We start from the raw sequence: 15,747 nt of genomic DNA on the forward strand, positions 1-15,747 counted from the left end.
TTTAGGCGGGCGTGGTAGCTCATGTCTGTAATCAAGCACTTTGGAGGCCAAGGTGGGCAGATCACCTGAGGTCGGGCGTTCAAGACCAGCCTGACTAACATGGTGAAACCCCGTCTTAAAATAATAATAATATATAATAATCCAAGTTAGTAAACCCATTACATTGAGAAAACTTGTATTTTTGTGATTTCAACAGTAAAGGAAGAATAGTGTGCCAGAATCACCAAATTAAGAAAGACAGTGGATCAGCTTTTCTGCAAAAATTTTGGTAAGTCTTTTTTTCCTCCTTTAAAGTATATTACTGAGTAAACTCTTTTGTTTTGTTTTGTTTATATGGAGTCTTGCTCTGTCACCCAGGCTGGAGTCCAGTGGCTCTCTGCAACCTCCGCCTCCCGGATTCAAGTAATTTTCTTGCCTCACTCTCCTGAGTAGCTGAGATTATAGGCGCACACCACCATGTATAGCTAATTTTTGTATTTTTTTAGTAGAGATGGATTTCACCATGTTGGCCAGGCTTGTCTTGAACTCCTCATTCTGTGATTCCCACGTTTTGGCCTCCCAAAGTCCCAAAGTGCTGGCATTACAGATGTGAGCCACCACACCCAGTGGTAATGTTTTATATAATGTTTTATCTTAGGAAAGTAAGTACAATGATTAGGACTCAGCTCCAGTTTTCTATTTCTGGTTGTTTTTTTTTTTTTTTTCGGTGATGGAGTCTCAGCGTTGTTGCTCAGGCTGGAGTGCAGAGTGGCACTGTCTTGGCTCACTGCAACCTTCACCTCCCAGGTTCAAGCGATTGTCTTGCCTCAGCCTTTGAAATAGCTGGGATTTTAGGCACCGGCCACCATGCCTGGCTAATATTTGTATTTTTAGTAGAGATGGGGTTTCATCATTTTGGCCAGGCTAGCCTAAAACTCCTGACCTGAGTTGATTTTCCCTCCTCCCAACATGTTGGGATTACAGGCATGAGCCACTACACCTGGACTCTCTTACTTTTTTTTTTTTTTTTTTTTTTTAATTTAGACGGAGTCTCATTCTGTGACCCAGGCTGGAGTGCAATGGCGGGATCTCAGTTCACTGCAACCTCTGCCTCCCAGTTTCAAGTGATTCTCCTGCCTCAGCCTCCCGACTAGCTGAGATTATAGGCTAATTTTACATTTTCAGTAGAGACAGGGCTTTGCCTTGTTGGTCAGGCTGGTCTCAAACTCCTGACCTCAGGTGGTTCAGCTGCCTCAGCGTCCCAAATTGCTGGGATTACAGATGTGATCCACCATGCCTGGCCATCCTACAGTTTTTAATATGCATGGATTATGGAAATTTTAATCCTACGTAAGAGGAGAGAGTCGGGTAATGGAAGTACAGATGCTTTTTACTGAGTAGATTTTTCTGTACAGTCCAAGGTTTTCTGCAGGAGGATTGACACCATTGGGAAGCCTCTTTTCTTTGGGCTTTACCTGTGCCTGGGTGCCACTCTGTACTAACAGAGAGAGCTTTGGCAGTAGCCACCACCTGGGCATTTGAAGGTGAAACCTCAGCCAACCTGTCTTTTCTATCTTGTTCCTTAAATACTTCATCAGCACTTCAAAACACTTAGTTTTAATTTTTCGTTCAACATCTTTTGGCACCAAAGTTGCTCTCTGCCCCATTTTTATTCTGCTTCTCAGCAGAATTCTAGGTTATTGTTCTCTGCCCCCCCCCCATTTTTTATAAAAATGTTCAAATCTTGTGGACTCTTCCTTGGCTCCTCTCTGTCTCATTTTCAGTCTCTTGAGGCCCCTGCCCTCATCCTCTCTACACTGGAGAGTGCCAGCCAGCAGCTTCATCCTTAGCCCTCTTTCTTCCTTCTTTCTTTCTTTCTTTCTTTCTTCTTTTTTTCTTTCTTTCTCTCTCTCTCTCTTTCTTTCTCTCTTTCTTTCTTCTTTCTTTCTTTTTTTTTGAGATAGAATCTTCCTCTTGTCACCCAGGCTGGAGTGCAGTGGCACAGTCTTGGCTCACTGCAACCTCTGCCTCCCTGGTTCAAGTGATTCTCTGCCTCAGCCTCCTGAGTAGCTGGGATTACAGATGTCCGCCACTATGCCTGGCTAATTTTTCTATTTTTTTAGTAGAGATGGGGTTTCACCATGTTGGCCAGGCTGGTCTCGAACTCCTGACCTCGTGATCCGCCTGCCTTGGCCTCCCAAAGTGCTCAGATTACAGGCATGAGCCACTTTGCCCAGCCTCTTTCTCTTTTCTTACTGTGTCTTCCTTACAAATAATCCCACCCTGCCCACCTCTTACAAATATTATATTGTCTGTGTCTTTGAGACTCTCATTCCTGGTCCTGAAGATGCTCCTCACACCAGACCTCTATATTTACCTATCTGCTTGACCCCTCCTCAGGCTTCATGTGTCCCAGGCAAAGTCCCCATTTCCCTCTCTATGAGCTCCTCTCAGGGTCTAACAGCTGCCCAAGCCAGATGCCCAGGAGTTACCCTGAGGTATGATTGTCTCCCTTCCCATATCCAGCCCAGCAAGGCCTGCTGACCCTGCCTGAATACAAAGCCCAGGTTCTACCCCATCCTCCTTCCCTGCCCTCCAGTGCTCAGTTAGAGCCATGCCACAGAGCAGCCTGGTCAGGCTCATTGAAAGTAGGAGGTGGAGCCTGTCATTCTCTGGACTGTCATGTGCAGTGGCTTCCACTGTACTTGGAGTAAACCTCACAGCCCCTGATTGGGTCTGTGCAGGGGCATGGGTGAGCTGCCCTCTGCCATTCCTCTGCTTTTCCCACATGCCCTCTGTGGATTATGTGCTCTGTGCCAGCCACTCTGGTCATTTGGGTGCCTTTCTTCTTCTCGGGTCACAGCTTCCTGGCACTGTTGCACTGAGGGCTGGTGTTTGGGGAATGCTGTTAGTTGAGGGCTTTCTGTGCTTCTCCTTTGTGTTAGCATCACAGTTGAAACGTCACCATGTTGGAGAGGTCTTCACTGAGCACTGTCTCACCTCAGCCTCGAGGCTCACTGACTCATCCTCTTTTCACTTTTCACAGAGTGCTGCTGGCTGACTTTTTCCTCCTGCTTCAGCACAGGGGCTCTGACGCCCAGATCATGCCTATCTTGTTTACTTCTCAAGCAGGTTCTCATGTGATTCTCCTGCCTCAGCCGCCCAAGTAGCTGGGATCACAGGTGTGCACCACCACACCCAGCTAATTTTATTTTGTATTCGTAGTCGAGATGGGAGTTCCACCGTGTTGGTTAGGCTGCTCTGAAACTCCTGACCTAAGGTGATCCACCCACCTTGGCCTCCCAGAGTGCTGGGATTACAGGTGTGAGCCACTGCGCCCGGCCAGGAACGGATTATTTTTATGCTTCCCCTTTTGAGACGTTGCCATGGCATTTGTAAACTGTCATGGTGTTGGTGGGAGTGTAGTAGCAGTGACGACGACCAGAGGCCTCTCTCGTCACCATCTTGGTTTTGGCTGGCCGCTTTACTGCAACCCATTTTATCAGCAAGGTCTTTATGAACTGTATCTTGTGCTGACCTCCTTCCTCAGCCTGTGACTTAGAATGCCTTAATTATCTGAGAATGCAACTGAGTAGGTCTCAGCCTCATTTTACCCAGCTCCTATTTTAGATGGAGTTGCTCTGATTCAAATGCCTCTAACAGTGTTGCTGTTTTCTTTATGGTCCCCGAAAGGGGAAAGGAAAGCTTAGGATTTTCATTGCTGTGAACCACTGCAAGTATTGAGGAAATAATCACTACTTCCAATCTCACAATCCTGAAGTCATTTGGTACGTGTGAGTCAGGTGTTGGAAACTGGGCAGTGTGGAAGACAGTGCCCTGTCCCATGCATTCTGGAGCATTTAGTCTGGTGGGGAAATGTGTAGTAAGTAGGAGATATTTACTGTGTAAGAAGGGGTTATGGTCTGGGAAAGAATCAAGTGGAATAAGGGGGATAATGAGGCAGAGGGTGTGATTGGGACAGCCTCGGTGATGCATGATGAGCACATTCTGCAGTTGGTCTCACCTCTTTCTAAAACTTCCAGTTTTCACTCTCAACCCCAACAAATGGTTCTTTTTTATTTGATAGAAAGTTTGCTAGAATTAGGTTTATATATTTTCTAGTTGAATTAACAGAATAATTTGATTTAACATCACTCTAGTATGACCGAAAGCCTCTAATCTTTTACTGTTATTTATGGGCATATTTCTTCTTGCAGCTATGATAATTATTTCACTTTGTGTGATTTCTCAAAAATGCATGTGTTTCTTATGTCAGAGAGCTACTACACTAGATCCCTTCAGATTTGATGCTAATAAGGTGAAGTAAGAATTTAAGACAAGTCTTTAGATGTTAGAGGAAAGCCAATCTAATAACAAAGAAATTAATTAATTAATCAATTAATTTCAAGTTGACATTCAAGTTGAGTTGTAGAGGTGGGGGAGGCAGTTTGGTAAATGAGGTCAGAAGTAAGGAGAGGGGTCTGGCAATAGATATCATTTTGGATTTTGTAGTAGTGTTTTGATAGCAGTTGTTGATAGCACCCAAATAATTTATCAGTGAACACCCTGACAGCTCCCTGATTTTTCTTTTTAAAGAAACAGGGTCGTGTTATGTTTTTTGGGCTGGGCTAGAACTCCTGGGCTCAAGTTATCCTCCTGTCTCAGTCTCCTAAGTAGTATCTAGGGCTACAGCCTTGTGCCACCATGCCCAGGTTTGAGTCACTCCCAGCCATCATGTTACAAAATATTTCAATGTTACATTCAGAGGTGCATGGGAGATCTGTATATAAATAGCACCACGTAAATTTCTTGAATGTTTCTCTTTAGAGTTCTGTTTGGATGTGGCTTCAGAGCAGGGATTAGTAAATTCATTTTTACTTTTTTTTTCTTAAGGCGGATTCTCAGTCTGTTGTTCAGGCTGGAGTGGAGTAGCTCACTGCAGTCTCTGCCTCCTGGGTTCAACTGATTCTCTTGCCTCAGCCTCCTGAGTAGCTGGGACTACAGGTGCCTGCCACCACACCCAGCATTTTGTTTTTGTTTTTGTTTTTTTGGTAGAGACAGGGTTTCACCATGTTGGGCCAGGCTGGTTTCAAACTCCTGACCCAAGTAATCCCCCTGCCTTGGCTTTTCAAAAAGTTGGGATTACAGGCATGGGTCATGGTGCCTGGCCATTTTTTTTCTTTTTTTACATTTTTAAATTACAGTTGTTATACCTATTCAGAAGTAGAGAAAATAGTACAGTGAACACTTAAATACCCATTCCTCAATTTCTGTGATCATTAAGATTGTCCTACATTTTGTTCTATTTTTTTTTCTCCCTTTGCAAGAATATTGTAAAGCAAATCACAGTCTTCACGTCATTTTACCTGTTCGGTGCACATCCCCAAACAGCCACTGTCTCCCCACATCTGACAAAATTAAGAGTGATTTTTTTGGTGTCAGCTCATTGTTTGCTTCATAGCTGGATCCAAACAATCCTCTTGTGCTGACTTTGGTTATTATGTCTCTTTTAATCTAAACCAGCTCTGCTTACTATTATTTCACATTCCATGAATTCTTTGTGGAAAGTTATTTCTTTTAAAATAGCATGCTTACAAGGTTGGAGGGGTAATGAATATTGATCTTGTGGTTGCAGTGCAGGTGAAAGTGTAGCCTGAAATGTGCCAGGGCGCAGCAGCAATGGAGGAGGGTTATTAAAGGTCACCAGCAGGGAGTAGCAAAAGGCTGCTTCCAAATAGTATTTACAGGCTGGGTACGATGGCTCATGCCTGTAATCCCAGCACTTTGGGAGGCCGAGATGGGCGAACCACCTGAGATCAGGAGTATGAGACCATCCTGCCCAAAATGGTGAAACCCGGTCTCTACTTAAAAATACAAAAATTAGCCAGGCATGATGGCAGGTGCCTATAATCTTAGCTACTTGGGAGGCTGAGGCAGGGGAATTGCTAGAACCTGGGAGGTGGAGGTTACAATGAGCTGAGATCATGCCACTGCACTCCAGCCTGGGTGACAGAGCAAGACTCCATCTCAGAAAAAAGTACTATTTAGGTTGTATTCTTTATTTTCTATAATAATATTTTTTCTCTCTCTTCCTAAGAATTTAAAAAAAGTTTTATCTTTGAGGATCTTTGAAGATCTCTTTTAAGACCAAAACTTTGAAGCACGTTTAAATGATTTGTATGTGGAAGGACTACTGGAAACCATTTTTTTCAGAAGTCCCTTGTGATATGGAATTCCAAGGCTGGAAAACATCTGCCAAGTGGGCAACTGAATTAAATTTTTATTGAAAGGTAAGATAATCTGCAGAAACAAATTAAGAAGAGATTAATTTGATGAAGATGGGCCTTTTGTTTACATCGCATCATGACTTCCTTCTATTTACAATTAATATTTAGGTTCACTTATTGAACAAACATTTATTTAGTATAACCATGAGATGTGCAAAATTGGGTCTGACAAGAACCCTGTCATTGGGGGCTTAATACTAAGAAAAATACAACGAAAAGTTATTGAGCATTTTTGGGGAAGAAAGCAAGGATGGCACATCCAGTAACTGTCTCATGAAAGATTAGCGAGAAAGTAAAAGCAACGTATTATAAGTTCCATCAAAGAAGACCATTTAAGTTTTTGTTTTTGAGACAGTCTCACTCCGTCACCCAACCTGGAGTGCTGAACATTATCATCTTTAAACACAAAAATCAATCACCGTCACAACAAAAGCCCCACAACATACTCTGCTTCACTTACAAAAAGCAAAAAGAGAAAGGGAATCTGTTTCAAATATGAGTAAAGGCAGGGAGGTGTCAAATATGCTCACATATTCACATACCTCACCCATTCTGGGTGGAGTGAGGAGCACCACGTGGGTGTGGTGGGATTGCATAGACAGACTTGTGTGGCCAAGTGGAGGAAGGCCTTAGAGCCTACCAAAGCAGTGGCAGTCATTAAATGGTCTCATAGTGTTATGCCCTAGTGAGTTTAAACAGAAGCGCCATGCACTGAGTTAGCTGAGAGTCCACCTTTATGCTGGCATCTGAGAGTCAGCTAGAGCTCAAACCTCTCCGCCAAGAACAAAGGGAAATCAACATTTTTATACCAGTTTAGGGTCAGGAGGCGGTAAGCAGATTATTACAGAAGCAGAAGGAGCAGGTCAAGGGAAGGGGGGTTGCCTGACAAAAACTTCTACTTAAAATTGTTTTCTTACTCAGGATGTGGGGTAGCAGTGTCGGGTAGCAGTTACACGGTTACAGATACAGGATGTATGGGGCTGGTGGGCCCTGTTTCTCAGAAAATCGGTTAGAAAGATGCCAGGTGTCTCGGACTGCAAGCTTTCGGAACAGAATGCCCTACGTAACTCGGGGTGGGCAAACAGAGCTCGGGTGGGCAAAATGGAGTTGGCAGGATTGTTTAAAATGTATTCATTATAGCCAAGCTCAAGGGTATTTCAATAGCAGTTCCCTCTTAAAATAATTTGGATCTGCCCTTTAGAAAGGTTATTCTCCTTGATTTTGAAGGGTAACACATGGGTGGTTTGAGTGTGAGGGCTAGGAACAGAAGGCCTCTGTCTACTCATGGAAGGAATGTTGAAGTGGGTAGAGTCTTGCTTACTGATTGGGGTTGTGCATCTGTGTATATTCGTTGGGACTGAGTTAAAAGGGAAAGGAAAGTTTAAGATGATACAGCAAGCTGCTTCTTGCCGTGCTGTGGGACAGTTTAAGATTCAGAAACAGAATTGAGCTGGTTTGGGGGAAAAGTGACTTTTGCATATTTATCTTACAAAAAGGATAACTTTGGAGACATGCAGGTAGTCTCACCTGAATGTCTGAAAATTGCTATTTTCACCAAAATGATTTTTTTTAAACTATAAAATGAAGCAGAATTGACCATGTCTAAAAATTGGCAAGGCATGGTGGCTCATGCTTATAATCCCAGCATTTTGGGAGGCTGAGGTGGGTGGATCACCTGAAGTCAGGAGTTAGATACCAGCCTGGGCAACATGGCAAAACCCCATGTCTACTAAAAATACAAAAATTAGCTGGGTGTGGTGGTGCACACTTGTAGTCCCAGCTACTCAGGAGACTGAAGAGAGTTGCTTGACCCTGAGAGGCAGACGTTTCAGTGAGTTGAGGTAGTGCCACTGCACTCCAACCTGGGTGATAGAATAAGATTCCATCTTAATAATATAATGATAGTAATAATTAGTGCGCAGCTGTACAAGTAAGGCCTGAAGATTTCTTCTAAATACTCTATTATAACACCAATGTCAACTATGTTTTTACAGACCAGAACTTCTTACTCACAACACAACTGAAGTTACTCAGCCAAGAACAAATACAACAGGTAAAAAAGTTGTGAAATCCTTTTTAACAGCACAGAGTAATCTTTAAGCTTTTAAAAAGTAATCTTTTAAAATGATGGAACTGCTCCTTCCTTCACCTCTCCAAAAAATCTTTTGTAGAAGCTCAATACAGGCACTCCTTGATTTATCAATATATACATGTGCAGTGTAAGGATAAGTCAAGCTTTGTTTTTTTGTTTTTCCCTGGAGACAGACTCTTGCTCTGTCACCCAGGCTGGAGTGCAGTGGTACATTCTCAGCTCACTGCAACCTTCACCTCCAGGTTCAAGCGATTCTTCTGCCTCAGCCTCCTGAGTAGCTGGGATTACAGGTGTGTACTACCACACCCAACTAATTTTTTGATTTTTAGTAGAGACAGCATTTCACCGTGTTAGCCAGGCTGGTTTTGAACTCCTGACCTCAGGTGATCTGCCCTCCTCGGTCTTTTGAAGTGCTGGGATTACAGACATGAGCCACCATACCAGTCTATTTTTTTTATATTGTTAATTTAGTACTATTCTGAGTAAAAATAATTTGCTATTGCAGTTTTATAAATTGACTAACAATTTTATAAATATCAATGCTTTTTATAAGTGACACAGATTATGTCGTGGGGCTTTTGTTGTGACGGTGATTGATTAGATTATTGTGTTTAAAGACAATAATCTTCAGCACTCCAGGCTTGGCAATGGAGTGACTGTTTCAAAAACAAAAACTCAAATGATTTTCTGTGATGGAACTTGTAACACTTTGCTTTTACTTTCTCATTGATCTTTAAAATTACTAATAACTTTTTGGGACATGTAAAATCATGACAAATCCTATAAAAGTACTATGAAAGCAAGTCATGTAGTGTGCTCAGGGTCCAGAACCCGAGCCTGCCAGCTCCAGGCTGATTCACTTTTGCCAGCTGTATCCAGCCTAAGCCTGGCCCATGGCTGTGGAACCAGATTGACTCAAGTGCTGACTTTTAATGTCTTTCATTTGGTTTTTATTTTATTTAATTCAGTGTTTTTTACTGCTAGTTGACTTGTCTTTGGATTTTGTTCCTGCCTTAAGCAAATTCAGGACATGCGCATCTATGGATTTTAACAGTAGGATGTTTATTTTAGAAGTGTGAAATGATCAGGTAGCCTTATCACTTAGTCATACTGTATATTATGAAGGATTTTCTTGTTTCTTGTTTTCTTTTTCTGGTGGATTGAGTCAATGCAGCTGGTAAAATCTTTTCCACTTATATTATTGAGACATGTAGTTGACATGGTGTGAGGTGGGTAGGCAAGGGATGTATTCTTCCTATAGTTTCTCTGAGCAGGAAAGTGAAACTCTAGAGGCCCAAATCTGACTCTCACGGTGATCCTGGTGTGGCCTCTGAAATCTAAATGATGAGACTGGTCTACTGGCAAGGTCAGGTCGTGTGGTCATTTTCTTGTTCACCTTTGGATCACTAGGCTGTTAGCATTTAGCCAGAGGCAGTATTTGCATTTTGCTATATTTGGAAGATTGAGCGTGAGGGAGTCATTATTAGAACATTGTTAGAATGCTTGAGCCCTCTGAAAATGAGAAATCTCACATTTTCCTTCTACTTCGGCTCTCTGTTGGTGGGGAACACTTATGCTGTTCAAAACGTTGTTTGTTTATCTAATTCTCACTCTGGGTTCACATTAATGGCGTCGCATTGCTCTTGGGAACAATTCCATACTTCTTTAATGCTCATCCATACTATTTGCATATTATTCCCTACTGTTTGCAGTACTCACCAGAGCTTGACCCCTGTCTCTTTCAACAGTCTCATCTTTTTTTTTTTTTTTAATCTTTTCATTTCAATTCTATGCTCTGGGTACCCTGGATATCTTTGATTATTTCAGTTCCTTGCACTTGGCTTCTTTTCTGTTGCCTGGGTCTTTGCACATGCTGTTTCCCCTGGGCTGGAGCACTTTTCTGTCCTCTTCTTATAGCTACTTTCAGTCCTTTCAGTCTAGCTCCTCTGGGAGCCCCTTGCTGAGTCCTCCAGCAATTACTGTATATTTCTGCAGAATCCTCTTTTTCCCTGATAATGGGCTTATTACAATGCAATTACTTTTCATAGTCTGTCTTCTCTGGTAGACTGGATTCCTTTGGAAGGCAGGAACAAGAAGCTGGTTTAAATTACCGAAGTCTGATTTAAAAAACTTTTGTATTAGACTGTTGTTTTTCAGCATTTAAAAATGTATGAACTTGGGCCGGGCATGTTGGTTCATGCCTGTAATTTTAGCACCTTGGGAAGCTGAGTGGGTGGATCACTTGGGGCCAGGAGTTTGAGACCAGCCTGGCCTACATGGTGAAACCCCACCTTTACTAAAAATACAGAAGTTAGCTGAGCATGGAGGTACACACTTGTAATCCCAGCTACTCAGGAGGCTGAGGCAACAGAATGACTTGAACACAGGAGGCAAAGGCTACAGTGAGCCAAGATCATGTCATTGTACTCCAGCCTGGGCAACAGAGAGTCTGTCTCAATAATAATAATAATTTATGAACTCACTTCAGAGTAATACAAGTTGTGAACCCCCTCAGGAATTAAAAAAATAGTGTTACTTTTATGAACTATTATTTTTATAAATTATTATAAAGTTATGTAAAACATTTTTATATCAAGATTATTAAACGATTATGCAGCTTGCTCTAATATAGACTCTAACATTTAATAGCCTCCATTTTATATAAAGATGTTTTCTCATTTAATAGGTGATATGCACTACTTAATTTAAATTGATGATATAAGAGAGTATGATTTGTTTTAAAAAATTAATAAAATATTATGCTTAGTTTGAGATCAAATATACATTAAAATATAGTTGAAAATTTGTTTCCTAAAACATTTTTTTTTTTTTGAGATGGAGTGTTGCTCTGTCCCCCAGTCTGGAGTGGTGCAATCCCAGCTCACTGCAACCTCCACCTCCCAGGTTCAAGTGATTCTCCTGCCTCAACCTCTAGAGTATTTGGGATTATAGGTGTGCACCACTCTGCCTGGGTAATTCTTGTATTTTTAGTAGAGAAGAGGTTTTGCCATGTTGGCCAGGCTGGTCTCAAATCCTGGCCTCTAGTGATCCAGTGGCCTTGGCCTCCCAAAGTGCTGGGATTACAGATGTGAGCCACTGCACCTGGCCATATTTTTTAAAAATAAAAGAAACATGCTTTCTTGACCCAATGTTTGGAATTTTTGCATTTCACATTCTAAAATGCTTTCTTCTTATATTTAATTTCTAAGTTTTGTTTCTGCTTGGTGGGGGTTACCACAGACAGTTTCAGCTGCACATCTACAAGGGAGTAACACATTGTAGGTACGAAATGCAGTTTCTCTAACAGTTACAAAGCCAATTTGGATATGGTTCTTATATCTTAAGTCTTTAACATTGGATTTTGAAATACTAAAGATTTAATCAGATAAACATAATGCAGTGATGTGAAAATTAGCTATATGCAAACGGAATGACTTGATACTGTTTTATGTTTCTAATTGACAATTGGGCTTTATTAGTGTTCTTAGACATTTTGTTTTTAATCCATAGTTCACTACAATTGAACATCGTATGATACAAGACAAAATAAAAGCAGTGAAAAACTGTAGAATGCTTAAGCCATCTTGGCCTAAGTGGTGGTTGCTAGGGACTGCAGGAGGGGAGAATAGTAAGTTACTGTTTAATGGGTATGGAGGTTTATTTGGAGAAGATAAAAAAGTTCTGGAGATGGATGTTAGTGAGGGTTGCACAACAATTCATATGTAAGTAATACCATTGAACTGTACACTTAACATGGCTAAAATGGTAAATTTTATGTTTTATGTATATATATATATACACACACACCCATGTCTATATGTGTGTGCGTATATATATATATATATTTTTTTTTTTTGGCAGGAGGATGGAGTCTTGCTCTGTTGGCAGGCTGGAGTGCAGTGGCACAATCTTGGCTCACTGCCACCTCTGCCTCCTGGGTTCAAGCGATTCTCTGATTTCAGCCTCCCGAGTAACTGGGACCACAGGCGTGTGCCACCACACCCAGGTAATTTTTGTATTTTTAGTATACAGGGGATTTCACCATGTTGGCCAGGATGGTCTCGTTCTCTTGACCTCATGATCCACCCACCTCGGCCTCCCAATGTGCTGGGATTACAGGTGTGAGCCACTGCTCATGGCCTGTTTTATGTATTTTTAATAATCACAATTTTTAAAAACCGCCATGGTCTACTTATTGATGAGCTCATTGCCAGCAATCATTATGCACACTCACTAGCTGTACCAGCGGCTCTAGAATGCCCAATTTATTTCATTTTATTAATTTTTTTGAGACCGTCTTACTCTGTCGCCCAGGCTGGAGTACAGTGGTGCAGTCTTGGCCAACTGCAACCTCTGCCTCCTGGGTTCAAGGAATTCTCATGCTTGAGCCTCCCGAGCAGCTGGGGTGACAGGTATCTACCACCATGCCCAGCTAATTTTTGTATGCTTTAGTAGATTCATGATTTTACCATGTTGGCCAGGCTGATCTCAAACTTCTGACCTCAAGTGATCTGCCCGCCTTGGCCTTCCAAAGTGCTGGGATTACAGATGTCAGCCACCGCGCCCAGTCTAAACTTCCCAATTTTAGAGGGATAATTGAGAAAACAATTGTTTAAAAAGGAAATGAAGGAGTTTCTATGACTGTGGTTATCAGTGTGAAGACCTAGAAAACCTGTGTGAACTGAGGGTTCACAGTCTAACTTCTTGCTCAAGAGCCTTAGAAATCTTAGATGTGTGTGTTAGGAGACCAGGTTCTGAAGCTTCCCAGGGTTGTATAAACTCCTGCGTTGAGTTCCATGATGGCTGATGAGTAGTCCCACATTTCCACAGTAGACACACTATGGCTGCTTCCTTCCTTCTCATGAAAAGAGCAGAAGATGCAGATAATACCTGAAGCAGGAAGACAAAGGGGAGACACTGAACTTGTCGCCTACCTTTGGGTGCCCCTCACGCCTCAGGTTTCCTATTGAACCTATCTTATCAGTGACACAGGGAATGGTCCCTTTGCTCTCCATTTTTTTCTGTGGCTGCCTGGAGGTAGGGAAGGAAGATTGTGCAACTTGCTGACATGTTGCTGTGGATTAGTTGGGGGACAGGAACTGGAAGTTTTTCTTGCAGTGTATGTGTCACTGAGGCTCCTGGGGGTGGTTTTTAATCTTCTCACTGGTCTCTGTGATTCACCAGGGTAGTTTTTTTTTTTTGAGATGGAGTTTCGCTCTTGTTACCCAGGCTGGAGTGCAATGGCGCGATCTCCGCTCACCGCAACCTCTGCCTCCCGGGTTCAGGCAATTCTCCTGCCTCAGCCTCCTGAGTAGCTGGGATTACTGGCACGCGCCACCATGCCCAGCTAATTTTTTGTATTTTTAGTAGAGACGGGGTTTCACCATGTTGACCAGGATGGTCTTGATCTCTTGACCTCGTGATCCACCGTCCTTGGCCTCCCAAAGAAGGGTAGTTTTAAATCTTCTCACTGGTCTCTGTGATTCTATGACCCTGGTTATTACATCTTCAGAGAGTGTCAGCTTATTTGAAAGTGATACTTTTTTTTTTCTTTTTGAGATGGAGTTTCACTCTTGTTGCCTAGGCTGGAGTGCAATGGCATGACCTTGGTTCACCACAGCCTCTGCCTCCCCGGTTCAAGCAATTATCCTGCCTCAGCCTCCTGAGTAGCTGGGATTATAGGCATGCACCACAACACCTGGCTAGTTTTGTATTTTTACTAGAGATGGGTTCTCTCCATGTTGGTCAGGCTGGTCTCGAACCCCTGATTTCAGGTGATCTGCCCGACTAGGCCTCCCAAAGTGCTGGGATTCCAAGTGTGAGCCACCGCATCCAGCCAATACTCTTATTTTCTATTCAGACATTGCCAAAGACCCTTAAACTTTTCTTTTAATTGAGACATTTTGGTATTTTTTATTTTTTTGGAGACAAGAGTCTCGCTCTTTCTAATGAACATGAAGGGACTCACAGTCTCTTCCCCTACAGTATATCCCTAATGACATATCAGTGAAGGATCATGTCTGAATGAATTCAAGAAGTTCACGACCTAAAAAAACGAAGGTCCCAGAAACTGGGGTTTGGTTTAATGACTTCATTTCTATTGGATTCAGCTTTCTCATGTGAATGGGAGAGGAAAGGAAGTGTTGGGATAAGTGTCATTCCACTGTCTGTACTTCTCATCTGGCTAACATGTGTATCAAATACTTAGATTTATTGACAGAAGTTCTCTGGAATGCTGTTTTGAATGATTCTGAGGGGGCTTATCAAGAAAGTGTGTTTAGTTGATTGGGTATATCTGTCACGGGGAAAAAAGTAAGCAGTGCGGAGCATCTGCAGCATTCCTGGGGCATTCCTGCCCATTATTTCAGTACCTTGTGTTGATGATTCCTGTCCCTTGTCAGGAGTCCTGACTGCTCTCTGTCTAATGACTCAAACTTACTGAGTGCTGTTTAGTTGCATCATAGATACCACCTGTCTTTGAACAGCTTCCCTGCCTCTTGATAGAATGCAAAGGCTGGCAGGGACTGTGGCTGTGTGGAATGGTCTTTGGTCATTTCTGCTTAGAACACAGAGGTCTGGCTCCAACCAGTGGAGATCAGACACAGCAGTAAGGACAACCTCAAATACATAAGGGATAAATATGTCTGCTTTTCCTTTGTTCTTTGTACTGTGGCAAGATGGCTAGTGAGGGTAGGCTTCCTGCAGTGCAGGAAGTAAAAGAAGTAAAAACTACTTTGCTGAGAAATCCTTTGTCTCAGTGCTAGTTTTTCTTAGTGGCACTGAGCATCTGTTTCCAGCAGAGCTGCAGTCATGGTAGTATCCCTTGCCCCTGCAGTTTCCCATCCTGTACTCAGTCATCTTTATCAGTGCAAGAATAGTGACCACCACCTCCACAGTGTTCAGAGGTACTGTGGTGGCTCGCAATATGCCTCAGTACTTGAATGAAGTTTAACTTGCTGGGTTTAATCCACTCTTGTGTTTCTGGGTCAGTCTTTTTAGTGACTAAATATTGATGATTGAGTGTCTTTTGTCGAGACAGAATTTTGCTCTTGTTGCTCAGGCTGGAGTGCGATGGCACAACCTTGACTCACTGCAACCTCTGCCTTTTGGGTTCAAGTGATACTCCTGCCTCAGTGTCCTGAGTAGTTGGGATTACAGGAATGCACCACCATGCCCGGCTAATTGATGTATTTTTAGTAGAGATGGGTTTCTCCAAGTTGGTCAGGCTGGTCTCGAACTCCTGACCTCAGGTGACCCACCCCCCCCCCCAGGCCTCCCAAAGTGCTTGGATTACAGGCATGAGCCACCACACTCCACCTGATGATTTTCTTATTATATCTGTGCTTCTGCAGAATTTTAGTGGCTGAAGGAAGTACACTAGTGTTAATT

The 15,747-nt window shown here is 42.6% G+C and overlaps 1 protein-coding gene across 20 annotated transcripts in view; it reads left to right on the plus strand.

Annotated features, from left to right (window-relative positions):
- LOC103788015 (uncharacterized) overlaps positions 1 to 15,747 on the plus strand; it is a 66,498-nt gene that overhangs the window by 12,111 nt on the left and 38,640 nt on the right. For 15 of the 20 annotated variants that reach the window (XR_013527680.1, XR_013527681.1, XR_013527677.1 and 12 more), the window contains 4 exons: positions 197 to 268; positions 6,077 to 6,269; positions 8,261 to 8,319; positions 12,220 to 12,364. Coding sequence is in view for 1 of the 20 variants with exons in the window: in XM_078352155.1 (XP_078208281.1) it covers positions 197 to 210 (14 nt within the window). In the remaining 19 variants the exon portion in view is untranslated. The remainder of the gene's footprint in view (positions 1 to 196; positions 269 to 6,076; positions 6,270 to 8,260; positions 8,320 to 12,219; positions 12,365 to 15,747) is intronic. The other 5 variants (XM_078352153.1, XM_078352152.1, XR_013527682.1 and 2 more) reach the window with 4 other exon arrangements.

Source organism: Callithrix jacchus, chromosome 15 (genome assembly GCF_049354715.1).
Source record: "Callithrix jacchus isolate 240 chromosome 15, calJac240_pri, whole genome shotgun sequence".
Classification (NCBI taxonomy): domain Eukaryota; kingdom Metazoa; phylum Chordata; class Mammalia; order Primates; family Cebidae; genus Callithrix; species Callithrix jacchus.